The sequence below is a fragment of the Carassius gibelio genome, chromosome B22 (assembly GCF_023724105.1).
Source record: "Carassius gibelio isolate Cgi1373 ecotype wild population from Czech Republic chromosome B22, carGib1.2-hapl.c, whole genome shotgun sequence".
In the NCBI taxonomy this organism is placed as follows: domain Eukaryota; kingdom Metazoa; phylum Chordata; class Actinopteri; order Cypriniformes; family Cyprinidae; genus Carassius; species Carassius gibelio.
In genome coordinates, this window is record NC_068417.1 from 31,240,496 (window position 1) to 31,268,182 (window position 27,687).

A 27,687-nucleotide genomic window follows, 5' to 3' on the forward strand; every position below is an offset into this window, starting at 1 on the left:
AGATTTAGGTTAGTTTAGACACAATAATGAATTTAACATGAATAAAAATGACACTGTGAGAGTCTTCACAATCTCACACACTGTGAAATACCCTAAAGTTCCTAGATCATGTCGTTTTTGCAACGTACAACTTCTAAAACTGTCTTATGGATATTTTATCTACTGAAAGGTATTCATTTTTTTGGGATGGATGTTTTGTCAGCTAAATAATTGGTTTGTTGTTGAACACCCATTGAATGTACAACTCACAACCTTGTCTTAATTTCTGTCAAAAATAATAATAAATATGGCGCTGCCATGACTAAGCTCTATAGATGTGTTTCTTCATCTTCAAACACCTCAATGTGCCAGCAATTGATTATTATTTTAATTTTTTAATAAAAATACACAGAGAAGTATTAAATATGATGTCATTTTATTATAAAAAATGCATTTTGATCATCATTTTTATTACAAAATATTATTAAACACAATACATCATTTTAGACGTGCTGGAAATGATATCGCGGCAGGAATTTTTGTTGATTAAAAAAAATGAAACAGAATTCTCCCATGAATCATGGACATCTGTTGGATTTTGTTAGACCAAATTAAATTAGTGAGTGTGAAAAGTGTGTCGTAATCCAGTTTATGTTCTAAAAGTCTCATAGTTGAACAGTTACCCATAAATAATGCTTTTTCTCAACTGTTAAATATTTCTAGTTGACATATAATGAAAATTCTAACTCGATATTCTGGTAAAAATACAATCAAGTTCACTTAAGCTCCCCCCCTGTAAACTTTTGTTTATATGCCTCCCCTTTTGAATACCACGCCTACATCTCAACATCCAATCAAATACATAGAACCAAGTCCCCACCCAACATTTTTTTATTTTCAATAATGTATTACACTCAGATCTACATCACAATACAGAAGAACTGTCACGACTTCCACTTTGTCGTAACTTTAATTGGCCAAAAAAACGTTCCATGTTCCAGGCAGATAACTATAAAAGTCACAGAATAACTTAACCCTCAGCAAGTCCTTATATAGCACATTGTAAAGCAAAATTTGCATTTGCAGTATGACTGTAACTTATGTAGGACCGAACATGATAGTCTCTTTGAGTAATGCTAACCAGAACTTATAAATGCTGTAAATCATTATTCTAAAATCCCTTTCGAAATTCCCCAAGAAAATATGTCTCTTTTCCAGATTTCACAGCTGTATTGAACAGACGAAGCAGCAGCTCTGGAGAACGTTGAATTATGTTCAGAAGTCATCAAAGTGCAAAAATGTAATACTTCCACACAACCACCCAGTATGAAACTGCTGTTGCAAATACGTCTCTCTTCTGAGATCGAAGACCTGTCTGACGGCACAGAAAAGCTATAACTTACAGGTCAAATAAATCACAGAGGCGTTCACACATTCTGACATCCTATAAATGCTCCCTTCCAGACATCCACAACAAACATTAACGTGCCGGCGACAGGCTGTGTTTTGGTGAAAATGAGCCTAACTGCTTTCACAACATCCTTGTTTATTCTCTGTCGGCCTCTGAATCACTCAGATTAATAAAAGTTGTCACCACAGACCATTTCTGCTGAGCTCATGAGCCAGTGCACGTGATGATAAAACACTGCGAGATCACTGTGTTCAATTCATTAGGACCTGGAACGCCCTCGCTGCGGTGGATGAGGTTAGGACCAGATGCAGGAAAGAATAAAATGACATTTAAATCAAAGGAAACAGACTATTATCTTGATATCAGTGGTGAACCGCAAATCTGTGGAGCCCCGCCCCCTTTCACATGCTTTGAGACAGGCTCCACCCACAAGAAACAACATTAAATGACAATTGTGTTATTATTTATTCTCCCTCATGTCATTCCAAACCTTTATGACTTACTGTGGAACACAAAAGAAGATATCTTATAAGATGTTTTCACTTTTTTGTTTATACAATGACAGAAGGACTTTGGACCCCATTGGACAAAAAACAGTCACATTTTTCTAAATTTATTTTGTATATGGACATTGTATTTTGGTCCTTTCATCAATATTTTTGCCTGAAATCAACACACACACACACACACACACCTATGAACTGGTGTGACTGTTAACACTACAACTATATTCAATAAAATCAATGCAGTATAAAGCTACAATGATGTAAAAAGTGGACAGCAAGGAATGGGTTATGCTCTAAAAGAGTGTAAAACAGATAAAGCCACTCAGACACACTTACTTATACACACTCACAGACACACACACACATACAGAATTATGCTCAAATGAATCGGTAAATTTTTACATTTTTATAGAATTGTAATGTTTTGTGTAACAAAATGCTTTCTGTGTTAAGGTTTGAATGTAGTAATACTAATGCAAAAACCTACACTTCAAATCAACAATTAAAACAACAAAACATTTACACGTAGTCAAAAAGTAGTTTCTGGAATGACTTAATATACATTTAAATCCACAACCTAATAAAAGTAAACAATTATGTATAAAACATCTAGGGAATTCACAAGCCTCTCTATAGAGTCCCATACGGGAATCTAGTGGTTACACCATTTTTATTTTTTTTTATTTTAAAGGCCTAGTCTGTATTTTTTTAAATCTGAAATACTGTATTAATTGAGAAAGAATTGTAAAAAAAAAAAAGAAATTAGGGGAAAATATTGTACTATATTCTATAATATTAATTTAGTATCATACAATTCTCTCAAAATACGAAAGAAGAAAATAGATTATTGAACAAAAATATTTTAGATTGATTTTACTGAAGAGAAAAAAAAGTTACATTTCAGGTGTTACACTTTTGACCACGAAGACCATGAGTGTGACTCTTAAATAAGGAACGCACATTAATTTCGCGCCGTGACAGTTTTTGCAAAGACGTAAATTTCCACATTTGCTGGAGCTACTTCAAATTTTGGAGTGAACTGACAGATTGGCTGCTTAAACAGGTATGGCTCTGTAAAATGAATGTTTGTTCAGTAATTTGCGAAAGAAAATAATCGTACAAATAACAAATGCTTTCACAGCCTTTTCCTAGTCATGTAAAGATTCCAGTGTAACTGCTTCTGGAGTCATTTCATTTTGAGCTCTGTTATACATATATCACTTACAAAAAAGGTTTTTGGACATGTACCATTCTAAATAGTATAGTATACGGATATAGTAATGTATTGTGGTACTATGGTATATGCAGTATCAATTACCACCTGATTTCATCACTAAATCATAATACCACCAAAGTACTTTTAGTAAGTGATAGCCATGCATCGATCCAGATTTTAGAACATGTCAAATGTTGTGCATAACATTACTGTTGGAATTGTCTGTGTCTTGTTCCTGGGCAATGGGACGTGTGAAATCATGCTTATTTACAGAAGCAGAGTATTTAAAACTGTATTTGTTCAAAACCTCACTGAACCAAACGTTGCCAATTTTCTTGTCAGACATGCTTCAATGGCTTTTGTCGGGACCCAATGTTGGCCTGTTCCCCTCTCCTGTCATCCAATGCATAGTGCTCTGTTTGTAATCCAAAACAGGTAAAACTTTGGAAAACTACCGGTGACACATAATGGATTTTTACTGAAGGTTCTCAATGGGCCATTATAAAAGTGAGTTGTAGCTTTCTTAGCATGAGGCCGCATGGAGAACACATGTAAGTAATGTTCACAATGGCTCGGGTCCAAAACCGTGTGAGCTTCCTAAATATGGCGTCTTCTGTGGCAGCATCCTAAATACAAAATGTAAGCTTGTTTGTAACTTATGTATTATGTTAATATGTTGGATGAGTCAGGATATCAATAATACATGAGCTGTGTTTCCATTAGCCTTTATATTGCGCAAATTAAAATTGTGAATTTAAAACACGCCCGATGGAAATGTGAATTTCAAAAAAAACTCCCATTTATTGAAAAAAAAAATGAGGTGGTTTTTCAGGCAATTTGAAAAAGGAATATTTCGCAATTGCAGTGGAAACATTTACACGTCACCTGGAGTAAGTAAAAGTCACATGATCATTATTTAATTTACTATAACCTCCAAAAAACATCATACATGGCTACTCGTAAGTATAAGGGGCTTTCCTTGCCGTTAAAGCTTGGTTGACCCTTTATTTACCCCTTATTTATACTGTACACATCAGCGCTATTTATCAACATTTATAAAATACAAACAGAAGCGCTTATAAACAATGTATTACAACTGTTTCACTAACGTTGATGTGCTGAGCTGCCATTTTGGATCTAAAGTTGTTGCTTTATTACTATTTACTAGTAAAACGCAATTTCCGATTTCCGAGTACAAACAATACACCGTAATAGAGTACATTACTACCCGCCCCCCGTAGATTTTCCATTCATTTTTCCCATAGCAATTAAAAAAAAAGTCATATAAGCATTATAAGACGTGAACCAGTGAGCAATGAATCACGACAATACAAACATTGATGTGAAGCAATGACACTCTAAGAAGCACAATTCCAGTGAGCCATTACATAAACTGAATATATGAATAATGGACATTTAGCTTTGTCCACCATCTTGGCTGGAGTTCTTCACCGAGCTCAGCGAAGTGTGTTCTTCAAATGTGGCCGAAAAAAAGGTATCTTAAGAATTTAGCATAATGCTATAACTTTAAAATGCACACATATGAAGCCTTAAAATAGTCCCTACACAGATAGCTCACCAGGTTTTGAAGCAAAGCCTATTTATGAGCGCATATTTGTCTTCACATATTTTTTTAGCATGTTTTCAGAGGCTCTAGAGGACAGTCTTGATATCTTTATAAGGTCACACAATCATTTCAACAGACCAGTTTACCTCCACATTCACCCACCGGAAACATTATAGCTTTCTGTAGGTTTTCTGTTGTACATATCGGTTCCAAAACATGACTCGTAGTAGAATAAATGTCAACGTTCCAGGAGTTTGTTTCATCAAGGTTTGGAAGTTTGGGAAACAGAAGACATTTTCACTCAAGAAGAAACATTTGAGGTTTCGTTGTAGCACCTGCGGGCCCTTCAAGTTGTTAAGTTAATGATAAAAGCAGACAAGGGCAGCGGGAGTGCAGGCATATGTCAGCTGTATACGATGAAGGGAAGAAGAAATGAAAATGCATCTGGAAGACGCTCTGCTGCACCCAACCGAAGAAATACAACCAAACCTGCATCTCGCCTGTGGCTTGTGGTGAATGTATGGGGTCGAGATGATTCTATTACCAAAATGTACTCCCCTTTGGGCATTTCTATTTGAGATGGAGTGGCAGTTTAATGGCAGAAAGTCAACACAGATGGTGTTACGAGAGTTTAGGGCAGCATCATTCAGGTCAGCTGACAGGAGAAGACGAGGAAGGGAGATATACAAGGACAAAGATGCAGTCAAGAGGTCAGTCCGATGTGCTTGATCAAAGCTTAGTTATTTGATTTGAGGATTCAACTATTAATCATCAGTGTGTAAAGATGTGTAAAAAACAACAGCATCTGTTAATATGCTCAGAAACTCCCTCAGGCACGAATAAGCTCTTTTCTTAAAGGAACAGTTCACTCCAAAATCTCAAAACTCACCCTCATGTAATTTCAGACATGTACTTTATTGTGTGTGTGTCTGTGTGGTACATAAAAAGAGATATTTAGCAGAATGTTCATGCTGCAATTTTTGTGAAAGTCTGTGAAAGTGAATCCAAATTTTGTACTGGCAAGCACCATAATTTTATCTTTAAAGTAGTCCATATGTCTTACAACAAAAAAACAGAACAGAACAAACAAAGTGCGTACACACACAAAGAAACTACAAAACAAAGCAAACAAAACAGAAAAACATGAAATTAAACAAAACACAACAAAAACACAGAACACAAAACACAACAAAACAAAGACGAAACACTATGACTTGTCTAAAAGCAACAAAACAAACAGAGAAATAAAACAGCAAAAAAAGAAAGAACAAAAGACAAAAAAAATACAAAAAAAAAACATAACAGAAAACACAACATTAAACATAACAAAGAACAAAACACAACAGAAGATAAATCTACAGAACAAAAACAAAATCCTACACATAAAAAATAATTAAATACATAATAAATAAAAAAAATACAACAACATAAAATAAGGAGTTGCATGAAACTAAGCTCATAGACCTGTAGTTTGAGACAGTGGAAAACCGTAGAAAATCCACTTATACTTATATGATATACTTTGCACAAGCCAACTCAATAACTTCAGATTAATTCATATTATTTGACACCTATTTTATATAGATTATAAGCATAAGATAATCTTATTATAGCCATTAGCTTTGAATGATTCACAAGCCTGAAGGTAAAATCTGTACTTCAGAGCACTGCTTGGACAATATATTAGTTCCTCTGATTTGTGTGCTTAGGAAATAATTCATGGCAAATATCAGGAACATTGCCTTCATGTGATAATTACGGTATTTATGCCAGACTACCATGGTATCTGTCAGGACTTTTCTCTATTAAATGCCTCTTATTTGTTTGGCTAGGACATGTAGCTCGTATCTTATTTCGCTGTGGTCTGGAAGCTGTAGCGGCGTGGGGTTATTTTGACTGGAGCCTCTTGTTCGTTTAAATCAAAAGAATATTTGGAGGTGTTTGCTCCAGAACCCCATGAGGTCAACAGTCTCTGAGTCACTGTCTGGTCATTTTTGTGGCTGTCTGGCCAAATGTCCTAAAAATCATTTGGACCAACAGATACAGACAGTCACTTTTAAGGCGGGAAGAATGATCATCTTCACTTTCCAGTTCTGTTGTTTTTTTTCCTAAGCATGTGTCTATGGTAATGAACAAGCACAGCCACAACATTTCTGAATACAACAGGTTCTGAACTACAAGTGCTTCAGCCAAAACCCTTACAGAAAAAGATTTCAATTTGCCGAAGGATGATGGAGGTCCTGAATAAGCACAGTTGTGGTTGTTTTCTTATATTGCATTTGATTTCCAATAAATGTTGTTGTTGTTGTTTTTCTACTCATCAAAGAAATTGTCACAATTCGCACAAAAATATTAAACCGCACAATTTTTCATCTATTATATTATATATTACAGTACAAAAATTTGAGTTTTTTTCTTTTAATAGTTATATTCAGCAAGGATGCATAAAATTTAGATTTACTTCATTTTTGTATTTCAAAAGTGTGTATATACACTTTTTTTTATTAATCAATGAATCCTAAAAAAAAAGTATCAAGGTCTGCACAAAAATATGAAGCAGCACGTATTTTATACGAAATTTCTTGAGAACAAATTAGCATATTAGAGGAATAAGTTACATTTGAACATATATTAAAATATTAAACAGTTGTTTTAAATTGTAATAAATGTAATTATTGACAATTAATCATTTACATTTTTAAATAACATGAAATAATACATATATTGGATCAAATAGATGCATAAGAGATAAAAACACATGGACAAAACATTAAAAACATCAAAACAACTCACAAACCCCAAACTTTTATATTATATTATATTATATTATATTATATTATATTATATTATATTTTATTATAACCCCAATTCCAGAGAAGTTGGGACATTTTGTAAAATGCAGTAAAATCAAGAATGTGATTTGTGCATGCTCTTTAACTTTTATTTAATTGACAAAAGTACAAAGAAAAGATTTCCAGAGTTTTCACTGACCAACAAAAATGTCTTTTGTAAATATGAACTAATTTTGATTTCAATGGCTGGAAGACACTCCAAAAAAGCTGGGACAGAGGCATGTTTAACACTGTGTCACATCAACGGTCCTTTTAACTACAATGTTTAGTTCTTTAGGAATCAAGGATATTAATTGTTAAAGTCCTGCAAGCATAGTTTTTGTCCAATCTCGCTTGATATAAGACTTCAGATGCTCAGCAGACTTGTCTGATTCTCCTTTTCATGATGAGTCATACATTTTCAATAGGAAACAGATCTGCAGGCCAGTCGAACACATTCACTCTGTCTACTAAACCACGCTGTTGTAGCACATGCAGAATAAGAGCTGACATAGTCTTGATCTAATAACCTTGGAGCCATGAAAGACATCACCTTGATGGCAGTATATTTCTCTGTACAATCCCAATATGTGCCTCCATGTCAATGGTACCTTCACAAATACTGTATGGCAGTCACCCATTACGTTTCCACCAATGCAACCCCATACCATGACAGACGTTAGCTTTAGCTTCTGTCGCTAATGGAAGTTTGGATGGTCCATTTGGTCTTTGGGAGTGAGAACTCAAAATCCATTTTTTCCCAGAAACAAGTTGAAATGTGGAGTCATCTAACTACAGCACACATTTTCTTAGTTTTGATTTTTATTTTTTGATTATCTGACTATCTGGCCAGAGAACCCGGCAGCATTGCTGCATAGATCTGATGTACAGTATAGCTTTCTCCTCAAGTAACAGAGTTTCAAGTTGCATTTCTTGATGCAGCAGCACTGTGGTAAATGACAGTGGTTTTCTGAAGTACTCCTGAGCCCATAAGGCTATAGTTAACACCGCAGCATGACGGTATCTTATGCAATGCCATCTGAGGGCTCAAAAGTCAAGCAAATTCAACTGAGGTTTCCTGCCTTGCCCTACATGTACTGTAATTTCTCTGGATTCCCAGAATTTTTCACAATATTATGGATGGTAGTTGGTAAAAGAACTAAATTCTTTGCAATTTTGCATTGCAAATTGTGATTGTTTTATTAGTTTGACACTTCTCTCATGAAATTTGGCACAAGTGATGAGCCATGATCCAGCTTTGCTTGTAAAGACTGAGATGCTCCTTTTACAACCAAACATGATGCCTTGACCTATAACCAATTCACCTCCTTACTTTTTAAAAAGAGTTTAACGTGGATATTCTATAACCTTTTCACTTTTATTTTGCCTCTTGTCCCAACTTTTTTGGAGTGTGTTGCAGTAGTCAAAAAACAAATTTGTTTCCTGTTTACAAAATACATTTACGTTGGTCAGTGAAAACTTTGGAAATCTTTTCTTTGTACTTTTTGTCAATTAAATAAAAGTTAAAGAGCATTAACCAATCACAGATTCATGTCATTGCATTTTACTAAACATCCGATCTTCTCTGGAATTGGGGTTGTATATTATTAAACCTTAAATGTTCTATTCAGTCTATTCTCTTTGGTCCTTAATAAATAAAATAAAATAAAATAAAATTGCTGCTGCTAGAGGCAGAAAAATTCAAAACTTCACCTTTAAGTAACTTGAGCTTTACCTCATCAATAAGCCATCAGCAAGGATGGCGTTTTCCAGCGCTGAACATAAGCTACAGCCGCAGCTCTTTAATCAGCCTGTAGCTTGCAAATGACCCTGTAAGCACACCTAAAACATCAGGCCCATCTGGAAACTTTCAACAGACCAAATCAACCGAAACTACAATATCAAAGGTCAAAATATCTATGACGCCACGGACCTGTAAACCTCTGCGATGCATGCTTTTTAACACGTCCCCTTTGCGAAAAGAATTTATCGTGGGTGGAAATGAAAACAAACTCCATCTGGATGAAGTAGAATTAAAAAAAGAGACTTTTATTCGAGAAAGGTAGGGTGGAGATTTGACCATCTACCAACACCTGTAGCGATCACCCAAAACACTGGATTTTCTGGAACATAAGCGCTCCGTTACATACCCATTGGCCTTGACTCAGCTCATTTGCTCATAATCACAGGAACTGACTGTTTAAAGACGTTTAGCCAAGGCTAGGACTCTTAACATGAGGTTATGCTCAAATTGATGGTGAATTTCAACTGGCAACGACTTCTCAAAGATTGATAAGTATTTTCTTTCCTCATCTGGATATTGCCGAGATGCGAAACGTTTATTTCTTTTAGGGTTCAGCGTTTTTTACGAACCACGGGCAGAATCCTTATTCTCACGACATTTGCAGACAATTTCAAACATAAACACAAGCCTAACATTTCCTCCTCGATAAAAAAAAAGAAATAAAAACAACAACTGCATGCCGTCGCAGCTGACTAACAAAAACTGTGCGCAATTATTCCACTATCGATTGCACAAACAAGCTCTGTTTGAATTGGACAAATAGGCCTACTGACGCCGGACAAGGTTGTGTGTTTTTATACACGTCAGTTTGTAAACCTCTGTTAAGTATTAGCCTGTTCAGTAAATGCGAGCGTTTAATGGTCCTAACAGATGTTGCTTTGATACCGAACCAAAGTCTTGTCATATTGCCATGTAGTGCCGAGTTCTGAACTCCGGCCCAAAACTTCAAGCTCTTTCGGCTCGGTATCACTGCCCGACTCCATCTGAACAAATACCATCCGTCTCGGTCTCAGTGTGATGATGTACGTTTACACAAGCTATGGAAATTAGAACACTAATGATCATTTCGTGGCCGTGAAAGTGTGATTGTGTTTATGTAGGAGAGAAACCGAGAGATGGCGGGTGAAAAGGGATCGCTGAAGCAAGACATGACACACACACACACTTTCTGGGACTGTTTGCGTTTGAGTCCAAAACATGAAAGAGGCTTCAGAAACCGTGTGCTGTTGAGAAGAGGAGTGCTGTTAGAAATCAAACTTGGGATTTTTGGCTGGCAAGTGATAAAACGGGCGAGAGAAATCCTGCAGACATACCCAAGCCGTGTCTAGAGACTCGATTATTAAAGAGAATCGGGGGTGGTCTCTTGTGACTTATTGGTGCAAGCAACTATCAAAAACATGCTAATAAAAACACTTTAAAAATCTAAAAATTATGAAGTGTACATTTATTAAAATAAATGCATAATAATAAGATATAAAATAATTAAGTGATTTAAGACGATCATTACAGTGGTCACTACTGCAAAACTACAGTATATAGGCACCATAATCTGAGGGTACATGCTAAATTTGGTAACAGTGCCACCTGCCAATTGTATGACAAAATAAGATAATGTATGTAATAACTAATATGATATTCATTTCATGGGGTTTTAATATTTCCTTGTTAAAAATAACAGATTTTTCTTTATAGTGTAAAAAAAAGTTTCTTTAGATGTTTAAAATGTTCTTTTAATAAAACATATTTTAAGAACCGTTTACTGAGAGGCTTTGGGGTAGGGGTGGTCGGATCGATTTAAATATCGATAGTATCGATGCCAACACTGGTATTGGTATCGGATCGATACAATTTTAATTGAATCGATATTTTAATTTAAATATCTCTCATCTACGTTCATTATACTTTGCTTGTGTCTTCTACCTCTACAATCCTGAGCAAACGCTGCTTTCAAATCCTGGCCCACTTTGCTACTCCTCCCCCTCCTGCTGCTCTGCTGTGATTCGTTGTTGTGTCGTCACGTGACTCACTGACACAACGCGCCGAGGAGCAGCGAACTGAGCGAAGCTGATAGCACATTGAAGTCCAGAAGGGGGGCTCAGGGAATGTAATTGCACAGGTATATTTGTTCTTTGTTTGTTTTTCAGTAATAATTGTGTGCACTTTATTTCATTTGCTTTTAAAACCAGAAAAAAAGGGAGAGATTTTTTTTGTTCTTTATTTATTTTTATATTTTTTAAAGGCTGTAAAGAATTAATTCTACAGTGCCTAATAACTAATAAGTTTGTGGACTTAAATACATTGATAAAAAAATATTGCCTAAATAATTGATCATTCATCCACCTCAGAAATAATGACAGACCTACTGCACTCCCCAACACAAGTTACTCCCCTACAAGTTTTTTTTTTTTTTTTTTTTTTTTAAGTAAAAAGTATCGTATTGGTATCGGTATCGGTGATACTGACCCTATATGTATTTGGTATCGGATCGATAACAAATTTTGCAGTATCACCCACATCTACTTTGGGGAACCCAAAGTGGTTTATCCATCAATGCCAAAACTTTTATTTTTAAAAGTGTAGACTGAATTGTTTAATGAACAAGAAACTGACCAACTTCTCCTTTAAGAAAAAACTCATTTGGCAAAGCTGTCGTTTAAACAATGCTAATCTTTTCAATTCTATAAACAGCGTGGCAAAATCCAAATTAATGTCTGTGTGAAACTAACATGGAATCAGTCTGTCACACTGACAATTAAACACTGTAAACATATGATCACCATCGTGTGAATGAATCCATATTCATCTGAAGCTGGCTGAGAAATTGTGAAGGGAAAACGGATGATGCTAGCTTCTGCCTAGGAAGCTCTACCCAGGGACTCGTCGTCTTCCATCATCGGGAGCCTTCTCCATCCCAGACGAGCTTTGATTATCGTAAATCTCCCAGCCTGCAGTGCAGCGCTCCTGCCAGGGTTGACAGATAGTAAGGAGCCGCACGGTGTGTATACTGGCACGCGGCTGTGTGAGGATTTGTCCAATATGTGTTTGGAATATTTGTGGAGCTGTCTGAGACACTCATAGCCTCGGTATTCAAAAACAAACCAGAAAGCGACAGACTGAAGCGTTAAGCGCTAGCATTATAGCAAACTGATCGAGGCGAGGGAATATTTGCATCCGTGACAGACTACGACATGTCTGGAAAGCCCACCAAAGATCCTCGCAAGTACTTTCATGTGGCTGGAGCTTTGATTTGTCCGGATTGTGACCCTCTTTATTCCAGCTGTCTAAAATCTGAACCTAACCACCCAAAGCCATTCAGCTTCGATCGGAAACTTACTGTAATTCCTCGTTTGATATGTTTGGCTGATTTAGAAAAAAAATCAAACAGTGTTTACATCGTTCACAGCTAGATTGAAAGAGCGAGCATTAATCATTTCAGAAAAATCAGGGGGCTATTACAAAGTCTTAAAGGGGAGCTCGAAATAAAATGCGTTTGACACTGTCTGTGAGCGTCTGCTTTCGCTTACAGTGTGTGTGTGTGTGTGTGATCTCATAGTCGAGGCTGTCTGAGGGAACACACACTCTGTCCCATTCAATCTGCCAGGATAAACGTGTTGCATTGAGAAAAAAAACAAAACTAATTCATCACATGCTTCGTATACTGTGATTCTGAAGCATTTCCTCCTGGAGACCACAGAGGATAGCCTTTACAGTTCAGCTAAAATTACATTGTTGGATCTGTGAGGCTGTATTTTCAACAAGTCCATTTTTATTATTTGTATATTTTAGTAAACATTATATATAAAATATATTTAATATACAGTTGAGGTCAAAAGTTTACATCCCCCCTTTCAGAACCTGCAAAATGTCAATTGGAAAATAAGAGTTGAATTTCTGAAAAAGGCCCCGTTCAGAAGTTTACATCCCCTTGATTCTTAATAGTGTGTTGTTATCTGAATGGTCTACAGCTGTTTTTGATTTTTTTTTAGTGATAGTTGTTCACGAGTCCCTTGTTTGTCCTGAACAATTAAACTGCACGCTGTTCTTCAGAAAAACCCTTCAGGTCCCACAAATCCTTTGGTTTTCCAGCATTTTTGTGTATTCGAACCCTTTCCAACAATGACTGAATTATTTCGAGATCCATCTTTTCACACTGAGGACAGCTGAGGGACTCGTATGCAGTTATTTCAGGAGGTTCAAACGGTCACTGATGCTCCAGAAGACAAAAAAAAAAAAAACGTTCTCCATGCTGTTCAAAAGTTTTCAAGTCATCTTTAGAAATTCAACTATTATTTTCTCTTGTGGACTATATGTACAGTAAACAATCCTTTATGTGAAATATCTTATTCAGGTCAGGACTTAAACGTAAGATATTGAATGTAATCAGCATGAGGAGAGTCTAAGAGTTTTGTTTCTAAGACAAAGGGTGATTGATTTTTGGTGATAACTGGTGGTGGTGCTATAGGGTTGGTACTATCCCAAAGTTGGTCAGATAACTATTCAAAACCACTACAATCAGGGTGCCAAATTTGATCAATTTCCTCTGTGCGGTTCATAAGAGTTCACATACAACAATAAAACAAGGAAAGTAAGGCAGTAATGACCAATCATCCAGGCCATTAGGGGTCAGTATAATGTGCAAAAGCCACAGGTCTTATTGGGACGAATACAAGCCAGCCAAACATAAGCTAAAGGTTAATAAGTGCAGCTTAGTTAAACTAATAAGCTAGTGGTTCCAGTTGAAATGTAAAAAAGGAGAACTACTGGCTCTTTAGACTTCCAAAACCCAATGCATCATGGGAGCTCAACTCAGGACCACCAGTGCAGTGTTGGCCAATGTAGTTGACCACAAATATTGTAAGCAAGTCCTCAGTTTACATCTGATACTAGGGTGATAAAGACTGCAGGGTTTGCAGATGATGCTTATTGAGTGTTCATGATCCAATAGCCACTGAGGAACAATGTTCAATTCAAACTAGTTTGTGTACCTCTTAAAAGGCCAAGCGCTTGAATGTTTAGTCTGATAGCAGGTTTCCGTGCCTGGTATGTTACGATACGTTTTCCCAGAGTAACTGGGAAGCAAATAATCCACAACACAACAAAATGCACCTCATGAATTTTCAGGCTAAGGATCTGAAGAATGCAGGGTCTCCGAGTTCCTCAGCTGGACCAGTGACCCCCGTCACCCTCTTCCTTCGCTGAACAGAGTGTGTACTTAGACACTGTCCAAATGTTTAGTCTCAAATGCTTTATTCTACTGCCTTGCCTACAAATTGTTGCCAGTGCACATTCGAGACTTCATTCAACACTCCTGTTCCCCCCTTCCTCCTAAAAGCACTCTCTTCCTGAAAGCATTCCTCAAGGCATAGTAAAACAAATGACTTCAGGCCTTTCCTGCTGCCTCACTTTGAGGCCTTATATGCAAGCAAGCCAATTCACAAGCATAGATGAACATGATTTACTTACAATTTAAATGGATAATTCACTCAAAAAGGCTTATTGTACTCACCCTTAGGTTGTTCCAATTCTGCAATATTTTCTTTCTTTAGCAAAACCCGCAATGAGACGTTTGGGGGAATTTTCGTGCTGGTCTTTTCCAACAAAAAAAGCACCATGAGTGATCCATGTAAGTTTTCGGAAGGCATACCAAAGCTGATAATCAACCCCAAAGTAAAAGATGTGAAAAAGTTTATTTATGGGTGTACTGTTCCTTTAAGTAAATAATGATATCACTTAAACTGTTGTACCATATTACCACAGTGCATTCAGTAAATATTACAAATAAAATCGAATGATGTGTAATGGTGAAGAACATTATTTCACCTGTTCTCTATGGAGTGTGTCATCATAAATGTGTTAGCCGGAGTGCTAGCTTCGAAACTCCCTCAGCCTAAAAACAGAGCTTATCTTGAAAAGGCAGATCTTTCTGTTGACATATCAGTAGGCTTGTTTCCCGCCATATAAATACTGGAGTAATAAATGTCCTGCAAGCTTACAATCTCCTCTATAAATGCCTATTTTGATTTAAAGCAAAAATAAAACTCGCTCATGAGCAGCAATCAGAAGAATGTTTTTCATCGGTGGACTAGCCTGGATTTAAAGAGATAAGTTAACTTTCGGTTTTTATACCCGCCCTCAAGTTGTTCCAAACCTGTAGCAATGGGTTTTTTTTTCTCGGTGGAACACAAAAGAAGCTTTTATTTTTTTGGATTTCAAAATTCATCATTCAAGAGTAAAAGTGGTCCAAGCAACTTTTGCACCATATATTTAAGTCTCAATCGTTCAATCCTTTTATGTGAGGAAACCGTTTAATTACCAGCATTCTTCTAAATATTGTTTCATCAGTGAAAGGGTTTCATTTTTGAGGTAAACTACTCTTTTAACGCTGCCTCAATGCAACACCAGCAGTGTCTGGCTAGACTGAAACCATCAGAATTCAATTCCAGGGGAATATTGCTTAGATTTTGGAGGAGACTTTAGAAGACCATCAAATAACGCTGTCAGACAGCTTCTCAAAACCAGGGCTTTCGTTTCTGGGATTGTATTCGGGCTGGCAGGGGCATCTGCGTGGCTGGTTTCGCACTTTGGTTACTCATAGAACCAGCTATGTATGCTTCACGCCGCCTGGCCAGACTTCACGCGACTGCCGCCACATTCTGAAGTTAAGCCCCTTCGTCCCGCTAATACGCTTTTATGAGATTTTTCTTGGCTTCGGGAGATGACCATAGATCGTCTCCAAACCAAACCAGTACATGGGGAGACTGGCAGGGTTTCGCAGTGGTATTACTGGGCTGAAGGGACTGTCTCTGCTAGGGCATTGGCAAATCTGACATCTTTAATGATGGCACAGATTTAAATTCATCTTTTAAGTTAACTAAGCGAACATGCAAACTCCAAAATGGAGTGAAAAAATTATAAATGATTTGTTTTTTTATGTTAATGATGCTTAAACACTCTTTCTTGGAGATTTCTTTGTAGACTTGTACAAACGTGTTTGTTTGATTCAGTTGAGAATGAATCAAAAAGTGCTTCACCTTTTTTCAACTGACATGGATTTTTGATTCTTGGTTGCACCCCTTTTCAGTAATCTTTGTGTTTTTAGGCCAACCCAGAATTTCGAATTACTCTGGTTCCCTCAACAAAAAGCCACTTTATTTCACTTTATTTTGAATTATTGCAGAAAATAAGCTCTGTGACCTACAAAGTTTCATGAATCTTATGCATTTTGTCTATTAAGATATTAAATGAACAATTTTTATTAATTCTGAAGCATAAATACAGTCAGCAGAAATATAAAGTGCAATTATAAACACAGGGTGTAAAAGTGGAGTAGTGACTAGCCATTTAATATCTTCTGTAGAAACAAATGTCACCTCTATAGTCCCATTTAGTCTTTTAGCAACCGCCTTTTTCAAGACAAGCAAAAGTTTTAAAAAAATAAATTATGATTGGGGTATTACTGATGTATTATATGGCGTAGAATAAAACGGGAATGTTTTTTGAGACCACAGACCTTATTTCAGGCATTTAACCAAAAACCACATCTAAAACCCCACTGATATGGCAGAATTAGCGTAGCATGCTAATATGCTATTATTAACTCAGCCACAGTTCAAAACCCATAGCTACACTGAACTTCAGGCAGAAGACAGGTCTGTTTCACATGTTTAAGATCTTAAAAACAAATGGCACAATGGTAAAATGGAAGACAGGGACAATATGCACCTCCAAAAAAAGGGTAAAATGTCTACTAATATAACACAAACACAATACATATTGCTTACCAAAAACATACTTACTCTAAATACATGGATTCCGAAAAATGCTTTTGCTACCTGGTGCTAACAGGGAAACACTACCAAGCTATACCTTGGCTGGTTTATCAGAAGCTTACACAGGTGCCATCTGGCGCCACACTGACCTCTAGTGGCTACAATGGGGTTGGATAACTGGTTTGGATATCTAACGTGTAAATTTGAAATCCTTGAACGCAATGACTACAATTAAAGGATCAGTGTGTGTGTGTGTGAGATCAAAGTTGGAGTTGTTCTAATACAAGCACCTATCTGTCTTGCTAGCCAAAACAAAGGAACATGCTTTATTTGGGCTGGAAGTAAATCACAGTCCAAAGCTGATTAATCAAAAGACTGACCCTGAGCTAGTCGCCTCCATAATTAAAGGAGTTAGTTTTAATGGCGCAATGGGTTTTAAATGAGATCGGTGGTATCCATTGGACAGGACGACACCCGGCTTTCTGAGGGCCTACAATCTCCTGCGCTGACCTTGTCTGTGGACTCACCGCTAATACTAGGAAAACAGAAGCTAATCTCTTACACCAACATATGTGGCTTCCAGCTCAATGCATTTATCATCATAATAATAGGCTTTCATGAGGTCCTAGCATGCTAACAGCATCCTGAACTAGCTCGGCCTGATAAATGGAGTACTGTTGCAGACAAAAACAGACCGTTAAAGATATGAAAGTGCGTGGTTGTTCGCAATCACACCATTCCTCCATTTATTTCTCTTTGTCATTGAGCTAAATATGTTCCAGGTTCAACTCACTATAAGCTAAAATTACACGAATAAAAAGCAAACATAAGGTCCTTCAGCTCACTGAGCCCAGTGCTGGCCAGGTCTCAAGAACGTATTTGTTTGGTCTGATATTCCTCAGGTTTAGTACAAGGATAACGTGAAACCCACCGGTCCAAGTAACGTACAAGGCAAAAATCGAGAGCAAACCGTAAATCCTATCTTTCTCACAATTCCTTGCACCGTGTCTGCTCGCCTTTGAGGTATTTGACAGAATCATTTACACATTAAGCTACCGACTACCAAAAAAAAAAAAAAAAAAAAGCAAGGTTTTGGCTGTCTGTCTTGTCGCTACTGCCAAAACAACAGTTTATTATTACCCACCCTACTTGTACCGTATGCCTGGAATGACAAAAACAAACTAAGCTTGAACTTGTATTTTATATAAATGACTACGACGTACCAACCGAGAACTACAGCTGTGGCGAAGCCTTGGTTGCAGTATTTCAGGAAAGATGTTAGAGAAATATTCTAATAACATTTTATGAGGTTAAGCATAGATTTAAACAAAGAGACCTGGGGAAAAGCACAACAGATAAGTCACATTCACGGCAGTGATATATTTACCACCTTCATGCAGCTTAAATCTAGCAATACAACGATATAAAACAGTAACATCACTATTAGATTGATTTAAAACTTGGATATTCAAAATGATATATTAAGCAAGTTTATTTAAATTTACTTAAGTAACACCATATAGACAAAAAAACAAAAAAACTTTATTTTGAAGGTTGCTTCAGAGAGCCTAGCCTGAAAGTTTGAAGCAGTTGTAAAAGCTTGTTTTAATGTTTAGATAGAGAGGTTGATAGTATATTGCTAGCAACATTGCTAATAAGATTTAACATGTTGCTAGCATGCTTCTAACATGTTTTAACATGATTAGCATATTGCTAACACGTTTTAGCATTATTTAGCATATTGCTAACATGCCTCAAAAATTACATACTGCTTTAAAAAAAAAAAAAAAAAAAAAAAAAAAAGCTTAACATTTTTAAAGAAGTGTACATTCCATATCCTGAGGGACAAGGAGTGAATTTTTATGTGGTTGATTTATTATGGGGAGCTTTATTTTATTAGAGTAAGCCCCAGATTGACACTCAAGACCGGTCATAAACCCTGGGCTACACTTGTCGCGTGCAAAGACCAGGAATTCACCTTTTAACCGGGTCTATCTCAATGTTCCATTAATGAAATCAGAGAAAGAATAGCAGATGGCTGTGCTCGTAAAAGCAAGAGAACTAAATCTTTCCACCTCAACTATGAGGTCACCAGTGTCACAACTGAGTTTGCTTTTGATTGAGAAGTTGGCCAGAAGGATACCTTGCAAAGACTGCTACATCATGTCAGTTATATTAACGTTACGTGTGATTTAATGCCAGTGTGTTCCCACTGTCCCGTCCCTGTATAAAGGCCTTCGGTGAGTCTGGACACAGGAAAACGCTTGTAGCTACAGCTGGGCAGCTTTTGCAGGCATCGTTCACTTAAATATTTAAGAATCCTATCTTGGTTTGCCATGCAAAGACTGTCTAATGACTGTCTGTAAGAAGCAGATGAAGTTTTATTTCACATTCTAACTTCTGAAAGGTAAAGTACATCCATAAATGTTAATGGGGTAACTCACCCAAAATTTACAATTTTGTCCAAACCCTTTGTTCATCTTTGTTTGCAAAGTCTCGTTTTGGTACATACTGATGGAATACAAACATGTCTGTACTCCGAAACACAGTCTGAAACCAGTTAGGGTCTGGAAGACATTAGTGTGGAGAAATCTTAAACAAAATTTCCAAAATCAACTGTTTTGAAAGTGTACCCGGCTTCAACACCGCGTTTAACTGATCCAGCAGAAATCTGTTGATGTGAGCCCAGGGGAGGTTGTTCCCTGCCGTATGATTCGTTAACCACATTTGGACTCTTTCACGGTCTTTCCAAGCCAACAATAACGGGTGACTCTGGTTGAGTCGGCAAAGAGTTAATGTGTTTCCTCTTCAAACCTTCCATGTTCCAACCGTTCGTGTGTAAACTAACTTTAGAAGAGTGACTCATAGCACAAACCAAGGGGAGCTCAAACCTGATGAAAGCAGTCTCATAGCATACTAATGGTTTACATTTGAATCATTATTAGTAGTGTTTGCTAAGACAATATACAGTACTAATCACTATTTTTAAAAAACCCTTTGTGTGACAAATGAGTTCAGACTAACAATTTTTACAAGGGATACGTTAAAATGGCTAAAAAAGTCTCATGGTGTCCATTAGGGATGCACGGTTATCACAAAAATTATTATTGTCGATAATTCCCTTGAAACTGTAATTGCGATTATTAATAACAATTATCACAATTTACATTGAATGATGTTTATACATTGTTTGATGCAACTGCATGCTGTATTTTCATATAAAAATAATCAAGCTGGAAACACTAACTGAAAAACTTATAGTGCTTTCCTTTAGTTTTAAACCTCAAATGTTAACTATACATAGGATTGGTTTCTTCATTAAATAATTAAAAAACAAATATATATATATGAATGGTATTGTAAATGTTATACTAAAATAAAAAAATAAAAAATGGGAAAAGATAAAATGTAGAAAGAAAATCTTGGGAGGTAATCAACCACAAGAATGAAATTAGCATTGTACTAACAACTACTCAAAACAACTAATCAATCACATACATTAGCAATGACCTGGCAACCACCCAAAACACCATAGAAACCACCTGGAACATTATCAACCACTAAGAAACCACAGAGAATGCAATTACCTAGCCAGCTTCAAGAAACCACCAGAGATTGTCTTATTACTGGGAGATGCGGAGGTCAGTAGTTTTGGTGTGGCTTTAGAAAACACCCAAAATGCAGCAACCAAATAGCAATGCGCAAACAACCACAGATTCAGAAAATGTAATTAAAGGGGTCATAGGATGTGATTTCAAGTTTTCCTTTGTCTTTTGAGCGTTACAAGCTGTTTGTGCAAATATAAGACCCTTTGAAGTCTCAAACCCAAAGAGATATTCCTTATAAAGGTAAAGATTTGTCCATCCTAAAACGCCTCATTTAAACACATCCCCACATGTCTACATCACTGTGTGGGAAGATTTGCATAAAACCGCCAAAAATGTCTAGGCAAAGAAAGGTATAACTTTTAATCTCGCTGTAGTATTGTTGCCGCCGCTGTGTGTTTCCAGATATGTGTAACATTTCCATGCTTGAGTTATTTGGATATTTGGCCAATCAGAGCACACCATGCTTTTCAGAATGATGAACTTTGTAAAAATGTACAAGTTTCAGAAAGGTTGGCCAGAGAAGAGCAACAACCCTCAAAACAACCTAGAACAGCGGATCAACCAACAAGAACATGCTTTTGTGAGAGAGAAAAATAAAAAAAGCATTGTTAATTGAAACGTTAACATTTCCAAATCTTATTTGGGCTGAAAAGGTCTGAGGTCCACATAGTTAAACAAACTGGAAAATTCAGTTTAAGCATGTGCCCCAAAAACCAGTATGAACCCTCTGAACTGGTACGACCAGCTGATTTTTTTTTTTTTTTTTTTTTTTTTTCCAAGTTGGTCTACCAGCTTGGACCAGCTAAAAATCAGCATGTTCCCAAACACAATTACCACCTTAAGCTGTATTTTCCAGTACGACGTTGTTTAGTAATTAGACACTGGCGATTTTAGCAGAATGGAAATTTTTCTGTGAGAGTTGCAAGTAATACAGTATGACCAGTGTTGGAATGGTTTTGATCAATCATTTTGAAACAATTTGAGCAGGCAGTACTCAACACAGATCACTTTTAGACTTTCATAATCCTTCAATTAAAATAATTTCATTTTTAAAGCAGCCAAAACAAAATCGATCACTTTTTAGCTTTTAATTTGGAATTGTTCGGAGGTTAAATCTGTTGACTTTAGCAATCTTTGTTGCATTATGTGCCAATGATGACCATTCAAAACTGGTGAAACGGCACATTTAAAAAAATTCTCCAAAGTTTGCATGCCTGTAACTCAAGTAGTATGGAAGATATCTTAATGCCCTTTTAGATATTGGGTCTTAAACTTTACTTTTGGTAAATTCATTTATAAGGCCCTTCATTGTTCGGTTCCACAGATTTTGGAATTGCAATATGGCTATTCATAGGGATTTTTTTTTCCTGTTAAATTTGTTTTTTTGTAATTAAATTGTGTAATTTTGTTACGTGTTACTAGTTACTCCTAACACTGAATAAGACAACCCTCAGATGTTCCTTCTACAACACAAAACCCAGATGGCTTTATAAAGGGTTGAAAAAAAAATGTTTATTCATCTTCTAAGAAAAAAAAAAACACTCTTAACATGTGGAACAACAAAAATACAACATTATTTTATGGTTATACCATTAGACAGAATTATATCTGATTTCCACCATCGAGTGTCCGTAAATGCTAAACTCAAAATATTCACTAGAGAGCACCAAACTACTCCCTCCAAGTCTAAAAGTCTACTGTAAATTACATAATTGCAAATTAAAACGTTTTCAAAAATAGGTCTGTCCTGAATGAGAGTAAGAACATATGAAAACAACTTCATGAGCTGGAGGAATTAACTGATCTTCTACTGATTCTCCTCTACTTTTTCTTACCAGCAATTCTCTTTGAGCGGCGGAGGCCTCCGACATCGCCCTCCTGGGCTTCTGGGGCAGTGGTAGGTTTGGAGGCAGTCTGGGCTTTTAGGGTGGCAGTGGGTTTGGAGGGTTTTGGTGCAACAGGAGCAGAAGTAAGTTTGGATGGTTTTGGAGCAGGAGCTTTGGAGGTTTTTAGCACAGGCGGTGAGGCAGGAGGTTTGGACGCAGTCTGGGCTCTCAGGGTGGCAATAGGTTTGGAGGTTTTTGGTGCATCAGGAGTAGAAGTAGGTTTGGAGGTTTTTGGAGCAGGAGAAGGTTCGGAGGGATTTTGAGTAGGAGCTTTAGAGGTTTTTATTGCAGGAGGTGAGGCAGATGGTTTGGATGCAGTCTGGGCTCTCAGGGTGGCAGTAGGTTTGGAGGTTTTTGGTGCATCAGGAGCAGAAGTAAGTTTGGAGGGTTTTGGAGCAGGAGAATGTTCGGAGGGTTTTGGAGCAGGAGCTTTAGAGGTTTTTAGCACAGGCGGTGAGGCAGGAGGTTTGGATGCAGTCTGGGCTCTTAGGGTGGCAGTAGGTTTGGTGGTTTTTGGAGCAGGAACTTTGGAGGTTTTTGGAGTAGAAGAAGAGGCGGGAGGTTTGGGGTCTGAAGGGTGTTTAGGGGCAGTAGAGGGTTTGGTGGCTCTCTTGCCTTTTTGCCGTGGTTTAGATGACTGTGGTGTCTCCTGCAACAGTCAAAAGCAAATTTCAATGACTAAAAATGTGTTGGTATAAATTAAAGGCCTGTTTACACTAGGGCTGCAAAATTTAATGAATTAAATCAAAAAGGCAATAAATTGTGATTAGGCAGAAGCTTTGATTGTCATGCGTATCTTTCAGTGAAGCACAGTTCTGTGATCAGTAATAAATGTCCACCCAAAGGCCAGAGGGCGCTCTCGCGCTGAAAATCAAAATATGCCCCACAGAAAAAAAAGCTGTCCGCTGCAGCTGAATAAACAGAAGATTTAACTGCTTTCATTGATTCAACGTGACTAATAAAAACAAGACTACAGTAACTAAATGGATTACCTGAGTTATTATTATAACAATTTTTAGCATAATTAAGTATATAGCTACTGTATAATGAAATGCTATTCGACATAGCCTTTATCACTGCTTAAAATACAATGAAATATTGTGCGCCCGAAATATTTTAAGAAGCCACATCCTCTCACAGAAAGATTTATTTTAAACACTCGACTAACGTTATGAAATGAATTTGGAGTAAATACATGTTATTAAATACAGTTTTTCCATGTTTATTTAAAGTCTAAGATTATGAACGTGATTTTGCATTGATTATCAGAGAACTATAGCTCTGTGTAGTAAATGCTGCTCCACCTGAAAGCAGGTGATGGAGATTTACTGCTAATCACAGAACCCGGCTTTACTGACTAAATATGCATGACAATCGCGATTGATCGCATTCGATTAATCGTGTAGCCCTAGTCCACATCAAGAGCAATAACTATTAGCGTTCTCATAGACAGCAGATAATGTTTTGTTTATTACAAGCGCACTGCAGTTTTATAGTCTGCTGCTGCTCAAACTCTTCAAAGTCAGGTGGATTTTGATTGGCTGTCAATGTTTTTATCACTCATTAGCTGGAAAATAACGCTCTTTAAGTGCTTCCAATGATAGAATTCCTCCGTTATCATTTAAAATTCCTCTCATTTAGAATGAGTATTAAAATTACAGTTGCCATTACAGTTATTGTCATTGTCGTAAGAGGCCTTCATGTCTGCTAAGCACTAAAAGTATCAGCTAGGACACAGAAAACGGTAGTCAAAAGTGATCCACTAACCTCTTTACAGGACAGCTGGGATTCCAGAGCAGATATTTCTGCTTTCAGCGCATCTACGTTTACCTTCCCACAAAAAAAAGGATCATCTTAAGTGCGAAATGTTTAAAATATACATATTTCCAACATTCCAACTAGCGGTTACCTTGATTTGTTTGATAATTTCCTTGAAACTGTCAATGTCCTTCATGAGTAGCGCCTCCTTTTCTCTAGAAACAGAATAAATGTAGATGTATCAAAAATCTACAAACTGCTAATAGGCAGCAACAATTTTAGCATGTTGAGAAGACCTGATTAATTAGCGACTGAGCAAACTGTTTTCTTCTGGTGGACAATAAAACTGGCAAACATTTTACAGACCTACAAGTTGGGACACAGAAGGCTTTGGGGTAGGAAACCACCCCAGAGCACTCCAGCAACCACATGCTAACATTTTAGCATCATGCTAGTGAGTTTTGCATGGGTAAGTACCACTAGAAACGCCATTCTTTCATTGTTTCGCGAGCTGTCTGGTTAATACCTCGATACTTGTGCTTTTTCCAGCTCTTTGTTGAGTTTGCTGACCTCTGCCTTCTCCTCAGCAGTAGTGCAGAGCACATCAGCAACATTCAGCTTGGCAAGGAGAGCTTTAAGATCAAGCCCTTCCAGCTGAATAGAGCTCTGGGACCTCAGAAGTATTTCCTTAGAAATTTGCTGTAAACGTTCACACGACGCCACCTCAAACAGCAGAGCCACAAATACTGAGATCAGACAGGTGTTTGACAAACATCACTTTATGGAAACGGTGGATACGAAGTGACAAAATGCATTATAAAAGCATCATGTATTACCTTAGAAAGCTCTGTTTGTATTTTGTCAAGCGCAGCAAAGCCCATGTCCCGCATTTGTTTCATGCTCTTCAGAGACTTCTGCAAGTCGCTTAACTCTTGCTGTAAACCAAATTGTCATGAAAACGTCCCCTTGGTTCAATTTAATTCTCAAGGTGAAAAGGAAATGTTTATGGCAATGGACAGTTTAAGCATAAATGGGAAAATAACGAGAATGTGATATTTTGTATGCATACCGTGTGCAATAGCAAAATTTCGATGTGTTCATAATTCAAAACCATATAAACAATGGTTTTAAACCAAATCTGGTGTAAAAATCGGAAAAATAATATTGCAAATAAGCTGAGATTATTCTGAGATGATAACTGGACAGCAATTGCTACAATTGGAAATGTTTAACACTGCATAACAGTGCATTCAGTGTATACTACGAAGTACACTAATATTCCATCCAAAAATATGCACTCCTTGACCTGTGCCTGTTGAACTCGCTTTTTTCGTTTGGTTTGATAGACAAACTCCAGGTCTGTGTCGGTCCATTTGTATCCCTGCATTCCCTGGATGAAGATTTCAGGATCGGGATTCCCAGAGTTTGCTGGACAGTCACGAAAGTGAATATTAAAGCAATTAAATCATGCTGAATAGGAAACAGTAAGTATACGTATGTGGTGCGGTACCATTACTATCCAATATAAGAACATGGAGAGATGTGTGAATATGACAGTGAGTCTATGAAATCACCCGATGCAGCTGTAGAACTTGACCTCCTGACCGACTTCCTCTCATCTTTAACTTTAGGATGCTGGAGAACTTCATTAGATCCATTACAAGAAAGGGGTTTCGTTATTTCCTTTAAAACAAGATTTTTAGTATGTTTAGTTATTACCTTTTTGGACTCATTAAGAACTTTTATGAAGTGATTACTAAATATATGACATTTAAAGGTCTCAATAAATTGCAAACTTTCATCCGAAGCACAAATTTATACATTTTATATAACTACACCAGAAAGCGAGAGAGAATTCTAGCTTTCATTTCATATTTATGTACTAAATGTTTAGTTTTATTTTTGACTAATATATATATATTATATATTGATATATATATTAATTTCAGGGTTATTTAATTATTCTTATGACATTGAGCAGAAATAATATTTATAATTTTGCTCATAATGTGGATTAAGCCTATCAGTCCATTTCTTATATGTTGGAAAACGCATGAGGCCAAAACATTCAGCACATTTTGGACAGGCCAGAATATTCTCATGATAAAAAAGGAATAAAGGAAAGAAAATGTGTGTATTAACAGCTATATATCCATACACACTGATATTTGCATGTGAGAAACACGAATGTCTCACTGATAAAATATTATCGTTGTGTTTGTTTGTTTGTTTACCTGGCCACATGGCTCATCTTTGAGCCCTTGTTCTGACGCTGGAGAACCATCTGGTTTGCTGGGGGGGCTTGTTGTTACTCCTTCACTTTTAGATGGAGGTGTCCTGTCTAACTGTCGCCCGGCAGATATAATATTTGGCTGCTCGTCGATTATTGATTGCGCGAGTGAAGGCGTATCATGCGAATCCAAATTACGCACATTTTTGGCGCGTTTAATCCTGCCTGCCTTCGAGCTCATTTGAGCTGCCGGTGTTTTTAACTGTTTAACCGACCAACTGATGTTATTTGAAGGAAATGCTACAATTTTGACGCCCTTAAACTGCATACGATTTTAAAAGTGAGCTCAAGCAGAGTGAAGCGGAGTTCCTACATGTGCTGATCAGTGCTAATGGCTCTTGGTGGCCACTGGGATAATAAACAGCAGCACAGGCTACTTGTAGCGCTCATTAAAGTTGTTAAACTCATGACAGATGCAGTGCATATTTTTGCTCGTCAATATAATATATATTTTCTCTGTGTTACATATACCACCCAGGCTCAACTATATACATTTTTTGAATTTTAATGTTTACTGAACAGGCCTCTAACAGCTCAGACGGCTTCAATGAATGAAGTGAACCGACAGAGGGCGCTGTACCATTTCTCAGGCAAAAACTGTGACTGACCGCATCGAGGCTATTCTTAAATTGTAAAATGCCGAACCAAATGGCATGGCCAATTGCATTAATAATGAGAACAATTATATTTATAGATAATTTATCCTCTAATGCAGAGAGATTCAGAAATTTTAAGTGTGGCTATCTGTAAGTGCTGGAATACTTGGAGCTATTGTACTATGTATAAAAATAAGAACAATGGTAGTCAAACCAAAATTTATTCAGACACTTTCAACATTTCTCACATAATTACAGCTTATTCGGTATAGTTTAGAAAATAGTAATAAAATATGACAAGAACTCAGCGTTAAACTGTGTCAGAACTTATTCATCTTGATAATGTCACATAACTTTGATAGAAAGGTGTGTAATGAATTAGGTTAAAAGCTGTCAGCTGTTAAATTTAAGTACACAAATAGATAATACCACTTTAGGTCAACCAGTTACCAAGCAATGCTTAATT

At 36.9% G+C, this 27,687-nt stretch overlaps 1 protein-coding gene across 1 annotated transcript; it reads right to left on the minus strand.

Annotated features, from left to right (window-relative positions):
- Positions 1-22,187: 22,187 nt before the first annotated feature.
- Positions 22,188-27,189, minus strand: si:dkeyp-34c12.1 (uncharacterized protein LOC570187 homolog). The gene is made up of 8 exons (XM_052589304.1): positions 26,570-27,189; positions 25,910-26,018; positions 25,642-25,763; positions 25,172-25,270; positions 24,862-25,058; positions 24,487-24,550; positions 24,345-24,407; positions 22,188-23,226 (listed from the first exon to the last, which is right to left on the minus strand). Exons 1-8 carry the CDS (start codon positions 26,891-26,893, stop codon positions 22,513-22,515), a joined length of 1,692 nt encoding a protein of 563 aa, XP_052445264.1. The 5' UTR covers positions 26,894-27,189; the 3' UTR covers positions 22,188-22,512.
- Positions 27,190-27,687: the final 498 nt, after the last annotated feature.

Bases quoted from the DNA above. Each gene is read 5' to 3' on its own strand.
- si:dkeyp-34c12.1 (XM_052589304.1), bottom strand. From the start codon at position 26,893: ATGCAGTTTAAGGGCGTCAAAATTGTAGCATTTCCTTCAAATAACATC. The intron at 24,408-24,486 runs GTAACCGCTAGT...TTTTGTGGGAAG, and splicing joins AAATTATCAAACAAATCAAG to GTAAACGTAGATGCGCTGAA. The intron at 23,227-24,344 runs GTTAGTGGATCA...TGACTGTTGCAG, and splicing joins CCCAGCTGTCCTGTAAAGAG to GAGACACCACAGTCATCTAA.